Source organism: Paramormyrops kingsleyae, chromosome 7 (assembly GCF_048594095.1).
Source record: "Paramormyrops kingsleyae isolate MSU_618 chromosome 7, PKINGS_0.4, whole genome shotgun sequence".
Lineage (NCBI taxonomy): Eukaryota > Metazoa > Chordata > Actinopteri > Osteoglossiformes > Mormyridae > Paramormyrops > Paramormyrops kingsleyae.
The window spans coordinates 7648029-7675647 of record NC_132803.1 but is presented as its reverse complement, the minus strand read 5'-3'; the positions used below and the strand labels follow the sequence as shown (position 1 = coordinate 7675647).

The following is a 27619-nucleotide window of genomic DNA, read 5'->3' as shown; positions in this document are numbered from 1 at the left end:
CAGATATTAGTTCGCTTAACATTCCTCTCCTTCAGGAGGTGATGAACGTGATGAATCCTGGATAGAACGTCGCCCATTAGCTAGTAGCTTAAACATGATTAAAATGCTTAATGGTCTAAAGCAAAAATGTCAGACTCCCGTCCTGGGGGGCCGGAGCCCTGCACATTTTTGGGTTTCCCCTCATTTAACACACCAGATTCAACTCCTTGTGCTAATTATCACACAGCTCTGGAGCTGAATCATTTGTGGTGGAACAGGGAAAGCTAAGCTAAACAGGGCTGCGGCCCCACAGGACTGCAGTTTGTCACCCCTGGTCTAAAGTGTGACTGTATTTCATTCGAAAGGATTTCCACACTGGAAAATCGTTATGTAAAGGTGTTTTGTATTTATTTATATTTCCATATTTAAGGTGTCAGTGTACAATTATTGTAGCTGGGTTAGGTTTTATGTGAATTTATTTAAATGTGTTTTTTATACATATATTTAAGGTGTTAAATTAATATAGGCCTATTGTTCAATTTGACTTTCCAATTTGCCTTATAAATAAAATAGCAGTTCTTTAATACCATTAAGATTTGTTTTATGCTTTTTTTCCCCCCCCAAGTACCAGTGAGGCACAAATGGTCTCAAAATTTAATCAATTCCAGTTTGAAAAAGATCCATCAAACAATTTTTAAGTTATCATCTTAAGCAAAGTGTCTGCAGTGGCAGCAGACCAGTCTGATAATCATTTGTCTGGGGAATACAATAAATCCCAGTTCACATTATTAGATTTACCATTTTTTACCTGAAACATGGGTTGATGGTATGAATTATAGGCGATCACGTGGTCATTTAGCTGGTTTACCTGCAATTCCCTGCTTTTACAACGCGTCGCCTTTTCTCAATTTGTCCAAAATGTTGCATACGCCAGTCGAGTTTCCATAAATATACTCATTTTTTCCCCCACAAGTTTTGTTTGATAAATCTGTGATGTCACATAAAAAGTTACGAACACGTACTTCAGGCATCAATTTGTGCGTATGCAGCCTTGATAAATGAAGCCCCTCTTGTTCTTCCAGCTTCTTTCCCAGCCTGGGCTTTAACCCTGACCTGTGTCACACTCCCTAACCCTAATCAATCAGCAGCCATGTCCACTTGACACTTCTTGAGGCTGGTGGTGAAGAAACACTGGTGTGGTGCCGATTTGCTTGAGGCCTCCCACCAGGACCGTCGTGTCACAATCAGCCTCAAAGTGACAAATTTTAACCATTCAAAACCATTAGTCAGACAACATAGTCATCTGTTCACTGATATTCCTTGTTGTTTTGTGGACAAGGAATAGGTATATTTTAAGAGCCAACAGTTAAAAATACTTTTATTTGTAAATACTTTTCTTTGCCAAAAGTATGACAATTTACCCCATGGCTATTTTTTTCATCCCATGCTAAAAAAAATCCATAAATATAACAAATTTGCCATTAGAATTGTTAAAACTTTGAAAATTAAATTCTTTATTGGAAAATTTACAAATGGACAACTTTGTCATGTACGGCAATAAACTGATTAAAAGATGTGATATATCCAGAAACCGCCAGTTTGAAAGTGAACAAGGTAGTAGGCAGTACTGGGGAAAGTATGACAAACGGAACAATCCAGTTTAATTTTAGTGAGTTGGTAAGATCCAATAACCTAAAAATTTTAAAAGACCTAATGATACTGAATCATTTTCTCACAGCTATATCCAGCAGCAGTGATTATGGAGTTTGACTTAGTGGTGTTTGTGTTGTAAAGATAAGCACATGGTCACAGAGGTCAAACAGTCACTATGGTTCTGTTGTGGAGTGTGAGGTGCAGCTGAAGTGGCCTTGATCCTGCCGGTCTTGGAAGTGCTGGAAGTGGGGAAAACAGAAAGAAACAGAAATTAAGTAACATTCTGAGCTGTACTATACATATGCATTTTAGTACTCTGGGGATTTCACTGCTGATATTTATTCTATTAATTCAACCAGGTTATATTGATCGACCAAAATAAGTGACAACTAAAAATAAATGTTTGAGGGACATCTTGCAGTAAAACTTTTACTCATAAAAATAACCTGTGCAAGAACCAGCATAGAAGAAACATTACATATACTGGGTGACCAAATGACTAGGTACCCCTATGTAATACCAGGTCTCCAGAACCACTTCAAGAGTGGATGGGTTGTCATGGAGATGCCTTTCTGCACTCTCTGTCATTTTTGCACTTAGTCTTCCTGTTACCTTTGGTACATCTGGCCATTCTCCCCTGATCTCTCTCAACAACAAGGTTTTCATCAACAAGACTGCTGCAACAGGTTTTTTTTAATCACACTATACCCTATAAACTATTGAACCGATTCCAAGGCGGGTGCCTGTTTCTGTGAAAAACTACTTCGACCACGTCTTAGCTGATCTGCTACTTAGCTGCACAGTAATTGAATGAACCTGCTGACCCTGTCTGCATGCAGTGTAGTTCTGCATGCAATGTAGATTCATACATCTGTTTGGAGAAGCAGACTGACTGTATATAACAATCTCACACACAGGTGTCTAGTCTCTTGTTCCACCTGCAACGGTTTTATGGGAGCTGCACCTGCTGAATTTCCTTCATTGCCAGTCTGATAGATGGGTACAGCCGGGGTAAGGTCCTTGTGTTGTGATCCCATGCGTTATGGCCATTTTCGAAGGCTCCTCTATCCACATTCCATTTTGCTTCTGAGGGTCTGTGGGCTTCAGTGGGAATGACCTCATCTTCCCATGCATGTTGACCCTTGTCAGCAAGGGTCCTTAGTTCTTCATAATCTGGCTCCTGCTCACACTTCTAGAATAGCAAGGATTCACATTGTTAGAAACAGCTCAGTCCATTTTTGCTTTCAGAGCTAGTGCCTTACATTTTAGAATTTAGAGATCAGTGGTCATTGTTGACACACCACAACACACAGTGCACAACAACGAAATGTGTCCTCTGCATTTAACCCATATGTGACAATGTGACATAGCAGGGGGCAGCTAATTCAGTGCCCGGGGAGCAGTGCTTGGGGGCGGTACCTTGCTCAGGGTACCTCAGTGGTGCCTTGCTGGTCGGGGATTCGAACCTGCAATCTTTCAATTATGAGTGCACTTCCCTAACCATCAAGCCACCACTGCCTTATGCTGACCTGAGGTCATTATTTTAATGAGAGCACTTACCTGTCCACAGGGAATGGTCAGAAACTCCATGAAGGGCTTGATGCCATTACAGGTGTGGTAGTCGACCAGGTCAGGCAGTGATGCATGAGCTCGGTCTTCCCCGACGATGACATACTTCCCGTTACTCTGCATCTCGATCATGTAGTGGCGGCAACGCTCTTTGCTCCTTTATAGCAGAACATGATCCATGAATGCAGATGGAACTGACAAGGCTTAATGAAACAATATTATTAACGCCTGGATATGAACTTCTTAATGTGTGGCCTTATCTGTATGGAAAGTGAAATGATCGCGTGGGTAAGCTGACAGGTCTGATGAATACTTCTGTATTTTTGTTGCATAATTATCCATGACAGACTATCAGGCCCCTCTATAAGCATTACAAAAAAACACAACATACTGAACACTCTAGATAGCTTGCTAAAAATTTGTTAGGTGTCCCAGTGGTCATCCAATACAGTGTTTCTCAAACTGATCCTTGGGGACCCCCCCAGACAATCCATCACACTGTCTGTATCTGAATATATACTATATAGCCCTATTATTCAAATCACGGTCCTCGAGGTCCGAGCACTGCTGGTTTTCCAGCCTTCCTTTACCTGTCAGTCAGGTGTGAAGCCTCTGACCAATCAGAATTAGTAATTATTAAACTAAGTACCTGGGAGAACTGAAAACAAGGCCTGGATTTGGAATCGAGGTCCAGATTTGAAGAACCCTGCTATATAGCGTACAGACAGGGTCAAGAAGTGTGCAGCTAAGCAGTAGACTACATGTTTTAGTCAATCTAAGTGGTTTAGAACAGAAACAGACGCCCAGCTGGAAATGCAGACCATGTGGGGGTCTCCAAGGACTAGTCTGAGAAACCCTGATCCAATATAATTACAAGGTCATGAAAGATTTCAGGCAGGGCATTTTCACCGTAGGCTGCTTTGCCATACCTGTATGTTAACGTGTAGCCCTTTCGACTCTGTCCAAGCCTGATCAGAAAGCAGCCAATAGGTTTGTCTGTCATCAAATCCTCAGCTTGTCTATGAAAAAAAAAGGAGGGATTACATTTTCTTGTCATAAATATGTTGTCTTGTAGATAAGGTTTGTGGCATCATCCTCATCGAGTTTCTTCAAGCACATCTATATTATTTCCTTTCATTTAATCATAAGGCCTCATGTGATTGTATTTAGGTTAACTGGCATCATCAGCCATGGGGGCCGCCCATCATAGCCGTAATCAAATCGTACCTCCGTGTGATCACGCCATGGAACCAGCAAGGGAATTCCCCGTTCACCACCACCTTCCTCGCCTGCGTTTCCGTAAACCAGCGAATTGTGTTGCATCTCCTGGTGAATGTCTTCCCGGTGACCTCATCCTCTCCTAGTGCCGGGAGCAGGGAGGGGGAGTCACCTTTCACATTCTGGTCGTCGTCATGGGAGGTGGCCTGAGAATGACAAAAGTCCTAAATTGGACCTTGCTACTGTACTTGTTACCATCTTAAATAAACCTACCTAAAGGCTAACTATAAAACTTCATGCTATGCAACTTTGCTAAGATAGAGGATAGATTGACTCTTTCTTGAAAGCAATGGGTTTTGTTGGGGTAACACGGATATCTATGGCTTCAGAATAAGAGGAGTCGGCAGTAGTAGTTTTGGCATCTAAGGAAAACACCCGATTGGCATTCAAGGGAGATCTTCCCGACACATATACCTGAGCGGAGACATGGGGGCAGACCTAGGACATGCTAGAAGGATTATATCTTCTAGCTGACACGGAAATGTCTGGGAATCGCCCAGAATGCCTGGAACCTCTGAGAGAGGTCTGGTCTAACCTGCTTGACTTGCTGCCACTACAGTCCTATAGGAGAAGTGGTACAAAGACACAACATCTGTTGTGAAAATAACTACACAAATAAAAGTAGGGGAAAAAATAAATAGAAAACCTGGAAGAGTTTGCTACGAGGGCGGGGTACAGGAGTGGGCTGGGGTGGATTCAGGCTCCCCACCAGGGGGCAGTGAGGTTTGGGTTGAGGTTTCTTCTTCCTCGGCAGTGGCACAGGTCGATGTATTGGCCCTGGACAGCAAGGCACCGGATCGCAACGTCAACATTATTTCAGCACAAGACGGGTCACACAAAAGATACCACTTACGGAACATGAAGAACATGAACATGAACTCCAATGCTGAGCTCAGGCTAACGCAGCAGAGCCAGCACCTCTGCCAAAAACAATCAGCGTGTAGATATGGAAAGCAAGTATAACTTCTCACTCTTATTCTCTTGCTCCATGTCCAAGTGCCTCTTCCTTTCCTCCTCCAGCTGACGCTGAATTGCTTCCTCCTGCTCCCTCTGTCTCTGCGCACGAAGCTCCGCTAGCCGATTTAAATATTTCCGTCTACAGCTGACTGCCCGGTAGTCTGCAAACATATACTTCCTGTAAACATTATGGCCAACACTGACCAGCCATTACACCAACAGAGCATTTTTAATAGTTTGTCACAGTAATCAAGGAAAAATCTTACTCTGCATGTCCTGCCAGCCAATGGTAAACATTAAACACAAAACACAAGTGCAAATTAATGCTCCAATAGGACATTAAATACAAGACAAGTACAGTTATGACAATGCAAAAATGCTGTGCAATATGTAAACATTATATACTGAGCATCAAAAGAAAGGTATTCACTGGGGTAAGCATCGAATTTCTGTAATGTGGTATATTGCCCAATAGTAATTAGGTACTGTAAGTACCTATGAGTCAATCAACTGGTCATGGTTGATTGCGATTTGAATAGTTCACTGGATTTGCAGAGACGAATTTCAATTAAGGTGAACTAGTATAATCCCGTAATTGGTGAGAACCCTCTGAGAAAAACACTAGAAGTTAGAGATGCCACGTTGACCGCTCGTGGGAGTTTTACTTACCCAAAAATGGGCAGGAGGAAATATGATTGGTTCAGATAGATAAGGTTGTAGAGAAGGTGGTTCCAAAAAACTAGAGGAGGCGGGATTAAGACATCTGATTGGCTGCTTCCACCTCCTCTAAAATCTGATTGGTTCAGAGAGAATCTTTTTTTCCCTTCTACCCTCAGAACATTTTTGCGTAAGTAAAACTCCCATGAGCCTCTTGACCTAGGAGCAGTGCTTTTGGGCAATAGGAACGCTGGAATTGAGGAGGAATCAGAGACGAGTGCTTGCAGGCTACAGTATCTTTGCTTGCATGCAGGTCCCGGAACACTGGTCGTCTTACTGATAGCCCTAAGTCTGGCAGTCCCCGTGTTACAACCCTTGGGCAAGACGGATGTTTTGTCCTGCATCTCCTAAGAGACCAGTTCAGTAGTGTTGCAACTACAGCAGCTAAAATCCCTGCGCAGCACAACAGAGTAAGCTGTTCTACCGTGAGGAGGCAACCTTTTTGAGGTCCCATCCTATCTAATTTGCAGCAATGGAACAGAGTTCAGTGGTGCCACCAACATTTATGATGAACATGTAGGGCTGGGGTTCTCTTTAGTGAGTCTAGTGAACGGTATGTGCGACGTGCCATATGAGAGTGTGATCGCTGGTGAGGACCTAATATAACGGCGTGGGTTGAAATTACTAGCAGGTAACCTTTTTGCGGTACTGAATGACACACTCACTGCTCACCAATGCATAGGCCAAATCCTTGGGCCACATGTTGCCGCTTTCCTGCAGTAGCTCCAGAACTTCGCAATATTTCAACACGATAATGCTCGTCCTCACGTAGCTTGGCTTACATAAGAATAGCAGCATCGGAATGCCCAAACAATGCCCTGGGTACCATACTCACTGGACCTGAATCCTAATGATCACCTATGGGATGTAGGCTGACACAGTCTCCAGGGTAACACATCCCACTAGCAAACAGATGCTGGTCCAGGCACTACAGGAAGAGTGGGTCAGGATATCCCATCCAGTTATACAGGCTTATGGAGAGTATGAGATCAAGATGCACTGCTTGCATTGCTGTGTATGGCAGTCATAGCAGATACAGAGGACAGCAGTGAAACCGGTATTACCAATTCTTTTTGTCTTCATTGTCAATTAATAAACTGTTGCAAACATTTTTTTTTTCCCTAAAAACTTTTTCGCAAAAAGTTTGATACGTTTCTTTTGTTGCTCAGTATATTAAAAGGATGTGCATCTGGGCACTGACTCTTCTGGATGACCAGTGCTGCCCTGTCCAATCTCTCCAGTGACCTGGCCAGCTCCTCCTGGTGCCAGTATTTGAAGAAGAGACGCGAGGTCCTGTCAGAGTTGGACAAGAAGGTCAATAGTTTTAGAGCAGACAGGATCAAACTATATAGGGCATCATCTGGAAAACTTACACAATAATTAATAATAAAATGATGTGACTAATTGTGTCACTCATTACTGTTAACTTAAAACAAGCATCTACAGTATATCATCTGTGAATTCTGTATAGAAATCAAAACAATTTTAAACAATTTAAAATTTAATTTTAAAAAATTATATGCTTTTGGGCTTAGATCTAAATAGTAATACTTTGAATCTGAAAAAGACCAAAAGTGAGGAACATGCAAGTTAGGTTTTACCTACAGAAATACTAGTATCTTTGAGACTACACTCTATTGCTTGCTGCAATAAATCTTACAACCAATGATTCATCTTTCAACTGTGTATACAGACATAAATCATGGTGAGGGTGCAGCCCGTCCCAGGAAGCACAGGGCATAGAAACACCCTGAGCAAGATTCAGTCTATTTCAAGGTACACAACACCCACACAAAGACATGCACACACACTCTGAGCAATCGAGAGATGAAAATTTCCTTAATGTAAATGTTCTTGGAATGTGAAAGGATACCCACATAACGTAGGGAGAACCTGCAAACTTCTCTCTCTCTCTTTCTCTCTCTCTCTCTCTCTCTCACACACACACAGACACACAGACACACACAAACAGAACTGTACTCTTATCTTTGCAGGGACCCTCCATTCATTTCTATGGGGAAAATTCTATTCCCAACAGACAACCTTAACCCCTACCCAGCCCTAACCTTAACCATAAGTAACCAAAGAAAATACAGGACTTTTAGCATTTTTAGTTTTTGATCGCAGCCACAGATTTTTATAAAATTAGATTTGAAAAATAGTCCCCATAACATCAAAATAACAGGTTCTTATCACACGCACGCACGCACACACGCACAGAGCAGGGCTGGGATTCAGACGCCTGCAAGTCTGAGGCAAGGCAATAATATCACCCACTGAGGCACCAGGTTGCCTGGATATTGCAACCTTTTTAAAAGAGAATAAGAACATAAAGTACACCTTACCCACATTTCCAGTCACGGAGTTCTGTTCTATTAAGGATTTCCATACAACTGAAACAAACATAAGGTGTTGGTCCAGCTATTGTCCCAGTTATGAATATCAATATGACTTTGATGATAAAACTGCTCTCCAAAATGAAACCAGCAATACTTTAATTTTGCCAGTTTTCTAAGTTTATTTTAGTTAGTTAACTATAGTATGCAACTGAGTATACCCCTGGCCAGTTTCACTAAAAGGTGTCACCCGTACTCAGAAAATTTGCTGTTTGCTGGAGATGGTTCTGGAAGCTTGGCAGAAGAGGATTCTTCAACAACAATGAACCCAAAAAACACTGCTAAAATTACACAAGAGTTTTTGAAAAGAGCAGATGAAAAGAATCATCTGCAAAGAATGGAAGCCAGTCTCTCCACAGATTCTTGCAAGACTAGTATCATCCATGCTCAGGAGGACCGAACCAGGCATCAAAAATAAAAGGGGACATACAAAATATAAAAGAGAGAAAGGAATGTCATTGATTTAGGGTGTACTGAATTTTATTGTTGTTGGTTCTTAAATACGGACCTTTCATTATTGTTTAATTAGTCAAATACATTGTTTTTTCAAATTAATTTGTTTAATTATTATTGGGTTTTCTATTTTCTTACCATCTTAGTGTTATTGGCCAGAGCTGTACTCAGCTTTGTCGTATACAGTGTTTATTTAAAATTAATATGCCATAACCTACTGATAATATGTTGCAAGAATGGTTATAACAAATTTTAGTTTTTACCTTTCTTTGTTTAAAGGCAGATCTGGTTTAAACAGGAGAATCCTGTACCTGATTGAAAAGAATCTGGGTTAATATTACAGCTTAAATTGTGCAGAATGTCACGTTTAGAGCTAATTATACTATTGTCTTACTATAATAATAATTTACTATAATGCTATGACCATTTTTTGTGATATGTTATAGTCATGCTCTTATTTTCATTGGAGAAATACCCTCACTCATTCGCACCTTGTGCGTGACATAGGTACACAATATGCCATTGGCACATGGCTTGGGTATATGATACACAATTGGCACGCGGTACAGGTATATGATACATTATTGGTGTGAGGCTTGGGAATACAATACACCATCTGTGCATGGCTCAGGTACATCATACACCATCAGCACGCAGCACGAGTATATGACGGGTATATGATACACCATCAGCACGCAGCACGAGTATATGACGGGTATATGATACACCATCAGCACGCAGAATGAGTATATGACAGGTATATGATACACCATCAGCACGCAGAATGGGTATATGACAGGTATATGATACACCATCAGTATGCGGCACGGGTATATGATACACCATCAGCACGCAGCATGGGTATATTACAGGTATATGATACACCATCAGCACTCAGCATGGGTATATTACAGGTATATGATACACTATCAGTATGCGGCATGGGTATATGACGGGTATATGATACACCATCAGCACACAGCATGGGTATATTACAGGTATATGATACACCATCAGTATGCGGCACGGGTATATGATACACCATCAGCACGCAGCATGGGTATATTACAGGTATATGATACACCATCAGCACTCAGCATGGGTATATGGTCTGATACCATTGGTGAATGACTCAGGAATATGGATACACTATCAGTGGGTGGTTTGATGCACCATCGGTGTGCTCAACAGATGAATGGAAGAGTCTTACCTCTGTGCAAATTCTTCAAAAGAGGGGCGCCAAGAGAAACCGTCTTTGCGTATCCGAATCGTCTCCAGAAGGCCATTGTACCTGAGCTGGATGAATAAGTTAATAAAATTACACAGAATGTGGCGGTTCAACTGCAACACAAATACTACATATTACTGACAGTGCTTCCTGTCACTCCCGCAGTTAATTCAAAATTGCTAGAGTTGCACTGATATTAAAAACTATGTAACATTAATGGTAATCAAATATCTATCAATAATAAGTCATTCAAACCTCAAAAAATGTAATTCAAACCTCTGTAATTAATTCATTTGTAACACTGATAAATATTTTCCCCATTGCCAAGGTCTTCACAGCAATAGCAAAACAAATTTATTTGGTTCGTCTTTATAAACCAAATGCTCATTGATGGTTTTGTATATAAACATCTTTGTTCAGTACAATGTGTGTTTTTGCATATACTGTGTATCCAAACAACTGTGAAGTTCTTTCTGAGGATCTAACAGGGATAACCCAGTAATCAGTGTCTGCCCTTAAAGTTCAGGCAGCGCTACAGGTCACCCTCTAGTATAACGGCCTATTCAGTTTAAGAATACACCTCCATCTGCACCTTCAGCTCCACCATTCGTATTATGTTTGACATCCAACAGCGATGGTGTTTGACAGCCAAGTCAGAATGGTTACAGCAACTCAGGACTAAGGCAGCATCAGACTTGTCTTACTTGGTCCATCATTATTCTCTCGTCCACCTGGTCAGGTTGCTTCTTGGAGTTGGGTTTGATGCAGCGTACAAAATGAGGATTGGCAGAAAACATCTTCTCCATTAGAACAGCAAGGGAATGCTGCAAACGGTTCATGGTGATTAATGTCATAACTCACTACAAAAAAAACAATATTTTACATTTCATTTGTCAAAGATGTATTATTTGTTACTTGGAATTGAAGCAAAAAGTGACTGAATTCATTAACAATTATAGTCGGCTTCAATAAACAGGGACACCTGACTCAGGGGATCTATGCGACATCTAGGATTCAAGAAAGAAGAAAAAAGGTAACACTTTACTTGAAGCAGTTTACATAAGGGTGACATGTAACCGTTATAAGAATGACAAAAACCGAATGACACATTATGACAACAGTGATGTTTATGACAAGTCATAAACATCAATAATGTGTCATGTCATTCTTATGACAGTTACATGTCACCCTTATGTAAACTGCTTCAAGTAAAGTGTTGACGAAAAAAAATATATATAAAAATTATTAGAAAATTAGTTTCTTACCCTAAATTTCGCACCAACAGACTGTTTCCTGGTTGAGTTGAAGTTGTCCTCAGAATTTTGTAAAAGCTAATATCAATAAATTATAAGCATAAGCGTTTAAGAAAAATTGTGGAGCAGAAACTGTGTTGAATTTCAAACCTAATTCACCACCATTTGATACTGCTTTCCTTTTAATATGATTAGTCCACAAGAGTTGGGCACCAGTCTTATACAAAACACACATGGCCAACTGTACCTTTGCTTTCCGTGGCATGAAAGTCCCAGTTCTGGATATCGTGGCTGGAATGCACAGATCAGAACAGACCAGTTTTTCCATTATATCCACTTTCTATCACATGTAAGGTATGTAGGCAGCATCCCACGCGTGCAAGAGTTTTATATGTCCTGCACATGCATATCGTACATGTTCATATGCAAGGCTCACAGCTTTGTTGCATTACTACTCTGTACGATTTAAACAGACGCAGCATGCTTTGTGCATCAGGGTGTGTAAACTAGCACTTCTAATTACACTGTGGTGAGATTAACAAAAATAGAATGAGATCCCTTATTGTTGCTACCTGTGAAGAGAACGCTGAGAAGAGGGGTCACACTGTTGATGAACAGATCACGGATGCTGCCAGGAATGGTGTCTCTGTTCTTCTCCAGGAATCCATTTCCATTGTACTGCACCTAGAGAGCAGCACACAGCAAAAACAACTGTGCCGACGCGACAGCTCCAACAACAACATTTATAAGGGATACTTATAGTGCATCTTCAAATTCTGAATTAATCTACAAATAACCACAAATCTGAATCGACATCAGTTATTTACCAATAGACTCTTTTGTCGTCTTTTAATTTTTATTTCCTTTTTTGTAATTATTTAGTCATACATTCAGACATCCATTTCCTGTACATACTTGCAGGGTTGTGGGGGTCCAAAGCCCATCCCGGATGCTATGAGTGCAAGGCAGGGGATTACCCCGGAGGAAACCCCACGATGACATCGGAAGAACATGCAAACTCCACCCACCGCCAGCCCATTACTTAATGACTGAAAAGTATTCAGATGATTCATCCTTCTACTTTATCCAATATTTTGTCAGAGAGAGTCTATCCCAGGCAGCACAAGGCAGAGACACCCAGCATGGAGACCAGTTCTCTCAATCTCTTTAAAACCATTTATTGTTGTCATTCATTTAATTATGGATGGATGGTAAGGACACGGGCATCTCAGCCGTCACAGTCTTTTTCTGTGCCGTTTCTGATTTGCTACTGAAGCCTGTCTGTCTCATCCTCACCTTTCCAGCATAATGAACAACCGTGAAGACTGGATGGCGGCTCCTGGCGATCTCAAAGTGGGGGCTGCCCTTGAATTTGCTGTTCAGCTTATCAACAAAATCCCTGTCAGTGGCCTGAATCAAGAGCAAAAAAAAAAACACACAATTGGAATCAAGCTGAATAGACTTTTATTATACATTACCAAACATTGCCTGGAAATTAGGGCAAATACTCCATACCATTTGTTTACTACAACAATAATAAAAAAATAAATCTGGCAGATAATGCATAATTGTAGCCCTACTGCTGGTGTAAGAGACTTTGGCTTACCTGGGGAAACGCACTCTGCTCATCAAGGAGGGAGAAGATGCCAATGGGTTTGCTTAGAAAGAGGTCCTGTCAGGAAGCCAGCAAGGAAGGGCATTAGACTGGTGAAAAAGTTTCTGGAAACAGCTGAAAGTCCTCAAACTGCCCCTCCCATCCGAGCCAACTGTAGCACATGCTTGCTCAGAATTTTCCCTTTCCGGTATTTGTGACAGAGCTCAGTGGGACCGTCGGGTAAGCAAGGGAAGAGTGAGAGAAGAGTGAGAGAAGAGGAAAAAGCAGAGACCAGCGGGAAGTTGTAGCCTGTGCTGATCACGCTGCCCTCACCAGAATGGGCTTGTTGTCTTTGAAGGTTATCGCCTCCCATGTTATTCCCTCCTCTGTATATTCCTTCTGCTCCATTAAGAAGATGTGCTGTGGGCAACAATATTGTCAACAGACACCTGAACCCGGTCAGTCAGCCATGGTGGCCGTCACTTGAGTTGGAACAAAAAACACGACAGCCACAGATGCTACACAGTTAGGACTTCCTCCAAAATCTGCTCGTATAAAAATGTCGCATTTTCTATTCCTCTGAATCACTTTAATATTTGTTGCAGGCATGTTTGATTCTCGTGGCAAATTATGAAACAAAATATTTGTAAATTTCTTTAACTTTGTAAAATGAAGATTCATCAAAATTAACATTTAAACATTTAACCACAAAATGTGGACAGACTTACATGGTTAAAAAAATACTGCAGTTGTTCATTGGCAAGGTTGATGCAGAGCTGCTCATACCGGTTAACGGTGAAGTTTTCAAAACCAAAAATGTCCAGAATTCCTGCATTCATACAACACATGAAACGATAAATGCAGATACAATGTCTGAGAATCGGTGTTCTATAAAGACATTTCAGGATACTTCATTAACAGACCTATTTCTTTGAGGTCCACACCAACATCCACGTTAGGTGCCAGCAACACATTGATCTTGGTAACAATCCAGCCAAAGATTCTGCCATAAACAACTTTGGCAATGGAGTCTCTAGCATCTGATGAAAAGGAGAAACATACAAGCTTTTTAGTGGGCAGTAAGTACAAGAGAGCATACCTGGCTATTTCAGTTGAATGATTTAAAGAGTTTCAAGGGACACACTCCAGCAGGTTTCTAGATTACCCACTCCAGTGCTACTAGGCCATTGCTTATGTTAGCAAATTAGTGAACAACAGAAGGTTCCTGGGTGTGTATTAGCAGGTTTGGCAGCAAGGCTGCCTGCTCATGGAAATCTATTTAAAATAGAAAGGGGGCTGTCGGAAATGACCGCAATGTATTTCCCAAACAGCCCCTTCACCTGCTCCGCACATCCAATCCATACTCGTCCCACATTCATCAACCTGTACAAATTGTAGAAGTAATGGATGGATCAAGTTAACAGATGTATTTTTACCCAAATCCTTGTTGTGAAACTACAATTATTCATTTATTCCACCTTCCACTTACATGACAATTTGCAGAATCTTTCCCCACAAATTAGTTGATTAAAACATACACAAAGGAATACAATGTCTAAGTCTGAAAATTCCATGCATACTATTAAAATTTTTCATATGTTCAAATATTTGTATTCTATTTATTTCTAATTTGTACTATTTTTCAGTTCAATTCAATTTTATTTGTCTAGTGCATTATCACAGAGCAAGGTCCATAAAGGCATGGCTGGGTGAGATTGGTTGACTGGTCCACACAGAGCCCTGACCTCAGCCCCATCAAACACGTTTGGGATGAACTAGAATGGAGATCGTGAATGAGGTCTTTACATCTAGCATCAGTGCCTGACCTGACAAATGCTCTTCTGGATGAATGGGCAAGAATTCCCAGACACTCCAAAATCTCATGGAAAGCCTCCCAGAAGAGTGGCAGCTATTATAGTGGCAAAGGGGGGACTAACTCCATATTGATGCCTATGGATATACAATTTGATGTCATAAATGTTGCTCCAATACTTTTGTCCAGATAGTATAGTGTACGGATACGGATAGTGTACTTTTAATTCATTTACATTTAACTGACACTTATACCCAAAAAGACTTACAGTAAAAAGGAAGGGCTACAATTTGTGTGCTCCTGGGACTTGATTAAGCTCAACAAGCTCTCCAATGTTAGCACAATGCAGTCTTGTGAGCTAAAAGGCCGCTGTTGATGCAATATTAAATGGTGCGTTTAACGTGCCCATGAAATACAATATCGAGCTTATGCTCGCACTCAAATTTATTTTTCGATACAGGGCAAACAAGAAATGAATGTTTTAATTTACAGTATGTAAAAAGGATAAGCTACAATAAACAAGAACAGTATTTCCAAATAATAATAATAATACTTCTTATTAGCTCTGTCATTTAGTGGAAGCTATACCAATTCCTTGCCCAGAAACCAACAAGGAGCACCGTCGCAGAATTGACTTTCTCTTGCTGGATGATTATACTCATGTTTTGAATGTTTAACAGTAGTTAATCACTCTCCTTTTCAGACATACACACACACACAGGTGAAAGCAAAGCTTTTGGTTCAACTGCACGGTAAAGCCATCTATCCAGTGACCCTGGTGCACTTTGTGTGACACTTGTTAATGTAATTAGGTTCACTAGAGCTGTGCCTGTTCTTTCACATGGTACCACTGACATGGACTGAACTAGGGCTAATACAAATAAAAGATTCCATTTTCGCTACCGACATCAGAAGTGAAATGTCTTGGAGCTACATGCAGTCTTAGCTGTTTGCACCCAACCATGAGGTCACACATACTGCATACTTTTACCCTAGAAAACTACCACAAATTCATATAATCTTGGCTTTGAACAACACAGCTAAATACCTACAACAGCATAAAGTGGCAGTTATGTGGGAAGTGGGGGCCATTCTCCCATGACAAGAACTATGTTCTCCCCCCAGATACATTGGCTATTTGGGTCTGAAATAAATATACCTGGGCACATAATTCGGAATATAAAATTAAGCAAATGTTCTAGTTGGACTCGAGGCCAAGAGTGCAGTCCCTCAGTTGGCGAAGTTCCATCAGAAAAACAGGAAGCTACTTGAAGCTCGGCTTGGGCAGTATTTAATTTTTCATACCATCATGTCATTCAGACATTATACCTCAACTAACACAATTTTTGATGGTACTTTCAAAAGCAGTTTCAGTATTGAGAAATCTTGCCTATACAATTTGTTGGGGGGGGGGGGTATTCCACAGCTACATAGTTATATAGCATGCAAATCCAAAGATTACAGCCATAAATTAGTGGGTGTGTTAGCACGAGAGCAACAGTAGCTTTGCCTGTTCCTGCTCACCCTCAGCCTGCTGCTGGTTGTGGAAGCGGCATATGGATTCTCCGCGGGTCACTGACATGGTACAGATCAGACTCCTCAACAGCTCCTCCTCCTTGACACCAAACTGACCCTGAATACAAAGAAACAGGCATACACTCATTTCCTGATAGACATGAAATGGATATACATTTACATATATAATTATTCAATGTGGCCCTTAATTAAAGTCAGTCGACCAGTTTTTTTGCAAAAATAACTAGAAAAAATACAGCATCTCCACAGCCTACATTGAGCCATACAGTTTATCAGTATGATCCACATGTGGCCCAACCCCAAGTCCAATTGTAGTTGTTCTATTCTGAGTAATAATTCACATGTTTATGGTTCATATAAAGTGGTCAAAGATTTGCCATAGCTGCCAACTACTAGTCTGGGAAAATATATGGCAGAGAGTCAGAGGTTAATGTGTGACAGAAAATTGTGTAGGAAAACTACACTAGCCTGATTAGATTGTCAAAATCCTTCTCTATATAGATGCAACTTTTCAGGTACTGCAATAGCCTATTAAACTTCCCTTATTCCCTAATCTCCAATATAACATAATAGGTCCAGTGCTGATCAGGGCTTTTTGTTCCATGCAATACTTGGCATTTCATTGACTGGTCAAATAAATAAATAGATACAATCAAACAAATAAACAAACAGAGGGCAATTCTATGCAAACATCAACCTTACCATAGAAAAATTAATTAGTTCATTTGTGTCCATATTTTTTCATTTCATTCTTAGTTTTTTCTTAATTACTATTTCAGTGGTTTCATATAAAAATTAAGCATGTTGTTTCTATAATTTGTGGAGGACTGGTCATGTCTATAATATAAAATGTCACATCTGTAATGCCAGTTTTTCCCTTACCATTTTCCCCCAAAACCACAAATATTTTCAAAGCTGTACTTTTCTTTTCATTCTCTGTTGAAGTCTCTTTCATGTCACACATATAATGTTTTCTAGAATTGTAGAAAACACGTAGTCTCCCATACAAATCTATCCATTTGATCTTACAGCCATAACACTGATAAAATGCTAGGCATTTCTAACATTCAAATAAATATAAGAATTTTCAGAATGTGTCTATATCGTGCCCCCGTTGCAATAAATCTAAACATCAACCAACCCAAACAACCCATTGGTCTAAGGAGATTTATTTTTTTATTTTTTTTTTTAAATAGAGTCATTTCAACAACCTTAACAGCCTTGTGGCAAAATCAACAAAATCTTCAAATTTACAATAAAACCTTGTAAATACACCCCAATTTGGCACAACTCAGACTTTCCACTCAAGAAAGCTCCACTTTCTTTAGTAAACAAAAGGGTATCACCACGTTTTCGAGAATAACACATTTGCCACCTTCCAACAATTAGTTGAAAAGTATGACATTGGGAAAAAATACAATAGCTCCAGTACCTCCAAATAAAGTCTATTCTTAAATCTAAGATCAATGTATCAAACAACTGTTTACTACCACCCCCACTTGTAGAAGAAATTTTTTAAAAATTACTGACAAAGAAAATTCTCTCAAACTTATACAAACATATCCAATGTAGATACAACAATTTCCATCCCAATCGGAGCCTGGGAATAGGACCCATCATCTACAACAAACAACAAACACAGAATTCTGGAGCCAGATATGCAAGAACACCTTCAGTATAACTAAACACACTAACTTGCAACTAATTCATATATTCAGATAATTCACAGAGCACACATCACCCAGCAGAAGATATATAAAATGGGTTTTCTAGTCTGCATTTCACAGTCTGCATTACGCATCCCAGATACCCACTTCCACTCCCTCTGGCTCTGTCCACCAATTCAAAGTTTCTGGAAAGTAATCACTAATGGATTCTCCTCTATACTGAGATGCAGCATCCCACTATCTCCGTCTATTTCTCTAATTGGAGATCTCTCAAGCATAACCCCACCAATCAAATATGCAGAACCCATACTGGTTGCCTTAGCTATTTCCAATAAAACTATCCTGTTAAACTGGAAAACCAGACACACAGTAAATATAACAATGGTAAAACCTACTTAAAGAATACACATCCATGGAACTTATTACCCTACAGCACCAAACCACAGGCTTCAAAAAAGTTTAGGGCTCATTTACCACCACACTGGACTTGCCTGTAAACTAAACCCACGGAATGACACACATAATCACACTCACACAGACACACACATTGACACTACAACTACTCAGTGCAATTATACCCCACCTGCTGCATCTCATAAGCTCTCAAAACCCCTAAATTTCCCAGTGAGTGTATGGCTGTGCTTCATCCTGTCCTGTCTTGTGCATCGACGTCAATCTCTTTGGTCTTACAATGCCATATCTTGTCTGTCTTACCTGCCATGTGTTATTTGTCCAACTGTGTACCATTATGTCATAATGGGGGGTGGGCAGGGATGGGGAGGTTTGGAGTGGCTTCACTTAATGTACTGATCTATTGTTCAGCTAATTAAAAATAAAGTTGTCCTCTGAAATGGGGGTGGTGGTGGTTGGGCATTAAAAAAAAGGAAAATCTGTCTATATTCACCCAAAGAGGTTATATGAAAAGATATGCGAGATGCTGCTTATCCATACACATGAGTCTACACTGCACAGTGAATTGCCCAATAAAAAAATCAGGTAGCCCTGCATTGCTGCTCACCGCTGAGGCTTTCAGCCAACCCTGTGCACTCTCAGCCACTCTGAGCGCGTCGCTCTCTGAGGGCTCAAACACGATGTTACCCAGGGACAGAATTCCAGCCAGCACAGTCATCATATCTACCTTCTCCTGCAAAGAATGATTAGATAGAAGGAACAGGGTCAGCACAACAATGTCAGAATATACCTGACATAAGTAATCTAGCAAAAAAACTACTCTATTGTACCATTTACACAGAATGGGAACTTAAAGGAAATGTTTAAAAGGTAAAAGGCAGCATTGTCTCAAAAACATACTAAACTAATATTCTGTGGGCTTTTAGTTAACATTGGACATAAATATTTCCAGTATTCTGTCATTTGGACAGTAGTAACATTAGGAAAAGTAATGATTATGTTTCATAGATAGAGGGTAAATTAAGGCCAAAGGTATATTTTAGGGATGAATATGTTACTGGTTTCACAGTAAATCATGGTAAAATTCCCAACGGTTAGTATTACCTTTTCAATTTTTACTCTTCATTAAAACAGTGGCTGATTAATTCACTTTGAAAAACTCACGTTAAATACTGTCCAGCATCAACGACAGTTACCCACAGCTACGTGCAACATGGGTTTGTTTTGTGACAGTGAAAACACAGCAAAGGTCATTGATGGCGCTCCAGAGATATTTAATGTAATGGTATTTTTAATGCAGCGATATTAATTTTTCAGTGTGAGCATCCCCCCGTGAGACGCTCATTCATTCATCTCGTGCTCAGGCTCCTGTTTACAGCGCTCACCGTACAGGTGTTTCTGATTGGTGTTCAGGCTGCTGTTTACAGCGCTCACCGTACAGGTGTTTCTGATTGGTGTTCAGGCTGCTGTTTACAGCACTCACCGTACAGGTGTTTCTGATTGGTGTTCAGGCTGCTGTTTCCAGCGCTCACCGTACAGGTGTTTCTGATTGGTGTTCAGGCTGCTGTTTCCAGCGCTCACCGTACAGGTGTTTCTGATTGGTGTTCAGGCTGCTGTTTCCAGCGCTCACCGTACAGGTGTTTCTGATTGGTGTTCAGGCTGCTGTTTCCAGCGCTCACCGTACAGGTGTTTCTGATTGGTGTTCAGGCTGCTGTTTACAGCGCTCACAGTACAGGTGTTTCTGATTGGTGATTTTGTTTGAATACTCTGGGGATGGATGTTAAAGGGATTTTAGGTACTTTCATTTAAATCCATAGGAGCACGTTGGTACTTAGATAGAATAAAAGATTTTGTAACCCTTCTAATTTTCACACAGCAATTGTGAAGTACTCTTGGTTTACACCAAACAAAGAAGCTTTTTTGAAACCTTATTATGATTTGACATTACATTGTGAAAAACAGATTTTCATATTACTTTGAACATTTGAGCATAAACATTAAGTTTTACCAGATTAAATAGCTTTGATGTAGTGAGCCACTTATTCTCTGTAGCTTGTATTGTAACTAACTACTACATTAAAACAGTACCTTGGTTGTAGCTTAGCTAATTTTAATCATGAGTACTTTCTAGCTTGAACAGCTACCATTTAAAAGCAGTTTCTCCCACACTGCTGATAACCGTAATAATTTTAGCCAATGTAATCGTGATATTAAATTTTCAAGCCGTTTCATCTCTAGCGTGTTTACTTGTATAGGATGCTGAATGAGTATTTCTGGAGGAATGAGAACTTACCCGTTCCTCAAATCCCACCATGTCCATGGCATTGCACACCTCACTGTACTTAGTGGTCCACTGGCGGACCATTTCCTCTGTACCACACCCGCCATTGAGGTACCTGGAAAACAGGCATTTTCATCCATCGCCTTACAAAAACAGAACTACAATATGAATTAATCCTAGTTCATCAAAGGTATCTGAAAACTGTATAGATCAGGGGTGGGGATCCTGATCCATGGAGGGCCGGTGCGGGTTTTTGGGACGGCCTTTTGGGATATCTTTAATCTTTAATCAGATGCATGGACTGGTCAAAGTGCATGTGTCTCTGTGTGTGAACACTCAAGTATGTAGGTGTCGCCCTGCCTCGTACCCCATGCTGCCTGGGATAAACTAATAGATTAAAAATAAGCATTTTATGAAGATATTGAAGAATTGCATAGTGGTTCAGTTTCACAATCAAAGCCTGAGTGACATGCAATAAGATAATGTATGGCAACACAGACACCGGAACCTCTGCAAACAGACGCATTTCTGCTGCAACTGTGGGGTATGCTTGACTAATAATATTGTACCAGGGGAATAAGTCGCTTATAGTCCTTTTAGAGAGCCTATGTAATGGTCCAAAAATACCACATTAAAACATGCTTTATCAAAAATAAGCAAGTGCTTAAGATAGCATTAATGGCAGGCCTGATCGTTTAAAATGTATGCTTTAAGTGTGGGTATTTAGCACCTATATACCATGGTGTGCTACGGTTAAACAGCGAAGAGCCTTGTTTATTTGCAAAATTGTCCTCGGGTGATTCCATCTGGTAATCACACAGGAAGCTTAACAACTGCCATCAGAATCTGTAGATACATCTTGTACTTTTGTTTCACATTAAAAGAGGAACTGAGTGTAGCAGACATTTACAATGTTACATTACATTCCTGGCCTTATAAAATGCAAGAATGTCATTAATATTATAGTAATCATTATTAATTACAGTATGTCTCATGGTTTATTGCATCATGTAGCTAATTTAAAAATCTTCAATTTTCTGTGTTTTCTCAAGGCTGAAGACTTTTTTTTTTTTTTATGTAAGTTGTTCCTCTTTTGTTAGACCTTTTTTTTTGTTTGTGTGTTCAATTTTCCAATCTCTCTATTTTCAATCTATCTTCAAAATAAAATTCACAAAATCAGCGGCTCATATACAAAATCCACTGCAAGCCGAGTCTCTGTAAGAAAGAATCTTTTGAAGCCACTCCTTGCTGAGGAATGTTTCAGTGACGTAGAATCAGCGATGGTGGAGGGTGACTAACCTGTACTGCGAGGTCTCCAAAAGGCCGTACATTTCCTTGTCCTCCTGTGAGATCCCAGCCAACATGTAGTAGAAGATATGGAAGTTCTGCTCCCCTTCATCCTGGTGCACCACACGGGATTTTTCCAGGAGATACTCGTTTATTTTGGCACCTTTGACTGACAAATGGAATAAACAGGGTGAGACTACAAGACAGACTCGTGAACATAGCAGTTATCAGCCCTATCCCCTATATTTTAGTTGTTGTCCCCTTTGACACAAATTTGAGAGCATCTACTGTATGTGCTCTCAGTCCTCTAGCAAGGTATGAAGCGGTAAAGGTCAAATGAGACAGAAGTGTTTTCATTTCTGAAACAGACACATACCTGAAGATTTGAGGAAGCGCAGCTGAATGTATTTTCCGAAACGACTGCTGTTATCATTCATGACGGTTTGAGAATTCCCGAAGGCCTCAAGTAGCGGGTTCACCTAGTCAGTGAAGCACATAGACTAATGACTGATTGACTGAATGTTTCCAAGGCAACTTTCATCGTGGAAGAGCGAGCCACTTACAAGGACAGACAGTAAGGAAATTTGTGCTAAATGTATCGAAAACTTGATACTAAAATTTGAACATGGCGAAGATGCATCAGACAGATGTCTCTGGGTAAGACATTTACTGCAGATAAAGACACTTTTCTCTCATGTTTCATAACTCCTATTTTTCTATTTACTTTGAGGAATTAAATCAGCTTGGCCAACCAAAACCACATTTACAGTGTATTTTAAACCCTGAAGGTTCCAGTAAGGCCAGATGAAAAGAAAAAATAATAATCTTGCAGGAAATTAAAGAAAATGTGATGAAGCACCTATTTCACTTAATTACTGTAAACAGAAATAGTCATTAACACGACTCCTTTGGCTGACTGTGTCCTTGTATTCACCTGCAGTATCTGTTGCTCGAGTGCAGAGTTCGCTTTGCACAGGTCCATAATGTGTCTCAGAAGAAGTTTTGTGCTCTCAGTCTTCCCAGCTCCACTTTCACCACTGTTCACAGATATAATCGTGAACATTCAACAGCCAGAAATAAGAGATATTTTCACTGGATAGAGTAAAGTAAAAACTGCTCAAATTCAATATCAAGAACCTATGCATTTCTGATACATGAAACTACTGTACCTAAAAAGTACAGTATGTGATTCTAGTTTATACAATTTCTACAAAGTAACCATAAACTGCATTAGGAGTCAGTAAACTAATAAAACACAATTTAATATTCTTCCAAACCACTTTAAAAACTATCTGCTAAAGCATGTATTCTGCATCATAACTAAGTTTTATGGGACATTAATAGTAAATATCATGCACAGAATACACTAAAGCAAAAAAAATATTTTCAAAACATCCATAAACAGACTGACTGCAAAAAGAAATTATATTTGTTAACCAAATGCAATGGAAAGTATCAAATTCTTACAACTTTATTTGATCTGCACCGCAAGTGATCATCTGCCACTGCACTCATTTGCATAAATGATGAGACTTGCAAATAATGGAATTTGCGGTATCAGATTCAGAAAACACTGCCCTTCCAAGAACACTGTTGTTTTTTTTGGGTGGGAGGTGAACAAGAAAAAAACCAAAGGGGAAAAATGTAGGGTTTTATTAATCTCGAGCTACTGAAACTAGCCAACCTTATTCCACAGGTACGATTTCTTGAACAAGATTGGACCAAAATAGTCACGTGACACACAGTTGGATGGTGCAATGTGTAATATTTATAAAATATACAACTTGCCCTAACTTTAAATAGAATAATTATTTAGTGATTTGTATGTGTTATAGTGTTAATTTTGAAATGAAAAATGAGTTTTCTAATATCACTAGCGCCATAAGGCTGCACTCGCAGCAGGCGGTTGGGGTCTGGGGGGGGTGCATATCACAGTTCTGGAGATCGCAAACAGATTGTGAACATTTGTATTGCGGTTTTAGTCTCAGAACTGTTGTACCACCAGCAGCAAGTAAAGAAAACATCTACCCATCCACCTTCTGAAACCACTTATCCTGTACAGGGTTGCAAAGGGTCTGGAGCCTATTACAGAGGCTATAGGCGCAAGGCAGGGAATAACCCAGGATGGGTGGGGTGCCAACCCATCACAGGGCACAGTCACGCATCATTCATTGACCCACAAACACCTATGTGCAATTTGGCAACCCCTATTAGCCTCATCATGTTTTTGGACTGTGAGAGGTACCCAGAGGGAACCCCACGAGGACATGGGGAGAGCATGCAAACTCCACAGACTCCCAGGCGGAGACTCGAACCCGGGTTCCAGAGGTATGAGATGACAGAACCAACCACAGCACCACCGTGCCACCCCCATAAAGAAAACATCTGACATCAAATAAGTCAAAACTTTATCAAATCTAACCTTGGTATCAAGTATCTCTAATGTTATCTCAATTACAAATAGCGAAAGGCTTGAAACCCTATTCTCTAGTCTCACAGATAAGCATTGCTATTGGAGTTCATCATGTTTTGGCCCTGTTAACTTTCAATCAATTCAACAACCAGGAAACTGCAACCACAGTGACAGAACCTGACTGTGTTTCTGTTAAACTTATAGGTTAGGAACACAATGACAAATAGTATGTATGTGTGAAACCCATTTCCTTTAATATGTCTAGGCAGCAATGTAAACACCAAGTCTGCCTGCAAAGAAAGGTTTTACTTTTTTTAAATGTAAATGTTCTATAACACAATAGACTACTATAAACTACTATGAAAAAATACAAAAATAGCAGAATCATGTGAAATGGGATTACAAGGTGTAGCTGAGCAGCTTTCTGTGACAGGCGTCTTAGTATTATTTGTGTGAGCCAACAGTCCCCAAACCACATACTGCAGCGTGTTAAACTACCAAGCAAGTTCAAAAAGCTGAATCTGTTCAGCCTCAAGCAAAGGAGACTAAGGGGGGACATGATCCAGGTCTATAAGATTCTAACAGGTCTGGATGCTGTTCAGCCAAATTGCTACTTCAATATTAGTTTAAATACTATAACTCATGGAAATTAGTGGGAGAACTTTTAAAATGAATTTACACAGTGTGTAGTTAGAGTATGGAATAGTCTTCCTGTTAGTGTAACGCAAGCTAAAACCCTGGGTTCCTTTAAATCAGAGCTGGATAAGATTTTAACAATTCTGAGCAATTAGGTAAGTTCTCCCCAAACGAGCTCGATGGGCCAAATGGCCTCCTCTTGTTTGTAAATTTCTTAGGTTCTTAAAAAAAATCAAGGTCAATTTTTCAGAAACTACATCTATAGATGGAAAAAAAATCAACCATCTTATATTAGAATTAACAACAGTATTAGTATTTTGCGCTGAATACCACCAACATCGTAAGTCCAAATGCAAGTTGAAAATGAGGATTTCAGACAGCATTAATAATAATGATCGGTGAACCTACATGCAAAATTGATTTGTATCAAAACTCATGGACAAACCCGAATTCAACTATGGTTTATGTCATATTATAAAATAGAGATGTAGGGAAGGGAGAGATGTATCTGTAGAACATAACAGGACATCAGGCATGACAAATTACCTAGGCATGACATCCAGTATTCTTGTAGACTACCCACCTGATGACGATGCACTGGTTCCTGGATCCCGTGCCCAGTCGACCCAGCATAGATTGATATGCCTTGTCGGCCACCGCAAAAATATGGGGTGGCAGTGAGGACTTTTCGTGGCATTTATACTGCTCAGCTACCTGGGTACAACGAACACATTGCAACGCTCATTACTTAATATCTAGAGATGTGACTGAAACGATTGAATGTTCATTTTATTATAATTTCTGGTACTGTATTCCATCATGGGGATGTCATTGGCTCAGCGGGTCAGGTTGCTGTGCCCGTGTTAGGAAGGTCACTGGTTCCAAGCCCAGGGGGCAGCAGAATGATTTCACTATTGGGCACCTGAACGAGGCCCTTAAACCCCAATTGCTATATGGACTGCCTGGCCCTGCTTACTCTCAAAAAAAAAATGTAAATGTACGTAGCTTTGGTTAGATGCATCTGCTGAACGGAACGCTAAAATCTGAGACTTCCCGAAAATAAATAAGGTGCATACCTACCTCAAGGCTGCACTTACCTCTTTTTCATAGAGTGGCAGGTATTTAAAAGGATTTACTGATACCAGTATATCCCCAATATATGTCTGGAAGACAGTGACAGAGAATCAGCATCAATGTACTGGACATAAACTTCAAATCAACTGTGCGCTACATTCAACTCATCTAAATCCCCACAGGCTGCATCCCCAAACTTGAGGAGTATGGAATAACTTAAGTGCAGATCATGTTCCTTTTCAGAAGCCACAATGCAGCAATGAAATCCAGAAGGACTTCAGACCATTGTACAGTAAATAATATGGTAAATATTTTAAGGGTTAACCCTTTAGAGATCATACATGTAAACTTTTACAAAATAAATCCATTTTTTAAAAACTCACAATATCATTCTGTTGACGGTATGTCACATTCTCATTTAAAACTTCACAGCATAAACTCTCCTTTTAAATATAGGTACGATATACTGTTTCTCAGTCAATACAAAGGAGTCACGAGTCAAAACAACACAGACCATGTATAAAAGAAATTATAGTTGTTATATATGGACTCAAAAAATGATGCAATAAGTACTGAATGCACTTCAATCTAACTCAGACATTTGTACTAGCTTTCCCAAAAAAACCCCAGCTAAAATCAAAACAAAAGAAGCATACTTACGTATATGTGATTCTGGCTGAAACGTTGGCTTAAAGCTTCCAGCAAACTTTTCTCATCCAGATCTGATAACGCTGCCAAATCGTCCCGGAGTAAAATCTCCATCGTATTAACAGTATCAAAGCATGGAAATCAGTGAAATACTCGTACAGGAGCCAATGTTGGCTTATATTAGTATCTAACTCTGCGTCCTTTTTAAAAAGACTCCAGGTGTTTCATGAAAATAATGGCCATGGTATCAGCTGACGTAGCGACTCAGGCTCACGGCGACACCCCCGGAATGGCACCTTAATGCCGGCCTGCATCGGCCCCTCTCAGGCTTAACTCCTTCGCCGCCATTTCAAGTTTCAAACGTCTTTTTAGTTGTGTTTTCTGATATTTGAAATGTAAAATTATTAAATCGAGAATGATTATTTTCTATTAAATATATGCAAAAGCTGATTTCCTATATATCATCATTAAATGTTACTTATATATTGAATTATCGCTTGTCACTGTGAACGTACTTTCGTTTTGGGCGGTTATGCATGGGTTAATGAAAGTTATAGTGTCTATTCGTCCATGTCTTACAGGAAGTGGATCTTAAGGTTTTAATAATAAAACTTATTTAAACTCTCTCGTTTATTCATGCCACAATAGTAAAACTCACACTGATTTATAAAATAAGGTGCAGCTCATAGGTGTTAACATGCAGGTTTCCCTTTTAAGTGGTCCGATGATGCTTAATTATAAACCATCGTTAAAAAGGGGCATTGGGGGATTTATAG

At 40.0% G+C, this 27619-nt stretch overlaps 1 protein-coding gene across 1 annotated transcript; it reads right to left on the bottom strand.

Moving 5' to 3' along the window:
• Positions 1-1466: 1466 nt before the first annotated feature.
• LOC111843811 (myosin-IIIb) lies at positions 1467-27154 on the bottom strand. Its single transcript, XM_023811712.2, has 29 exons — positions 26856-27154; positions 26219-26284; positions 25705-25835; positions 23007-23109; positions 22449-22551; positions 22085-22241; positions 20798-20900; positions 19112-19237; positions 16415-16523; positions 14001-14117; positions 13806-13906; positions 13411-13497; positions 13090-13155; positions 12780-12893; positions 12056-12167; positions 11731-11774; positions 11496-11561; positions 10935-11054; positions 10213-10298; positions 9266-9313; positions 8499-8546; positions 7355-7446; positions 5451-5597; positions 5126-5256; positions 4429-4625; positions 4131-4220; positions 3193-3358; positions 2597-2824; positions 1467-1871 (listed from the first exon to the last, which is right to left on the bottom strand). The coding sequence occupies exons 1-29, from the start codon at positions 26955-26957 to the stop codon at positions 1806-1808; spliced, it is 3126 nt and encodes a 1041-aa protein (XP_023667480.2). The 5' UTR covers positions 26958-27154; the 3' UTR covers positions 1467-1805.
• Positions 27155-27619: the final 465 nt, after the last annotated feature.

Bases quoted from the DNA above. Each gene is read 5' to 3' on its own strand.
- LOC111843811 (XM_023811712.2), bottom strand. From the start codon at position 26,957: ATGGAGATTTTACTCCGGGACGATTTGGCAGCGTTATCAGATCTGGAT. The intron at 20,901-22,084 runs GTTAGTCACCCT...CCTGTTTTCCAG, and splicing joins TTGGAGACCTCGCAGTACAG to GTACCTCAATGGCGGGTGTG. The intron at 12,168-12,779 runs GTGAGGATGAGA...GCTGCTCTCTAG, and splicing joins TTGTTCATTATGCTGGAAAG to GTGCAGTACAATGGAAATGG.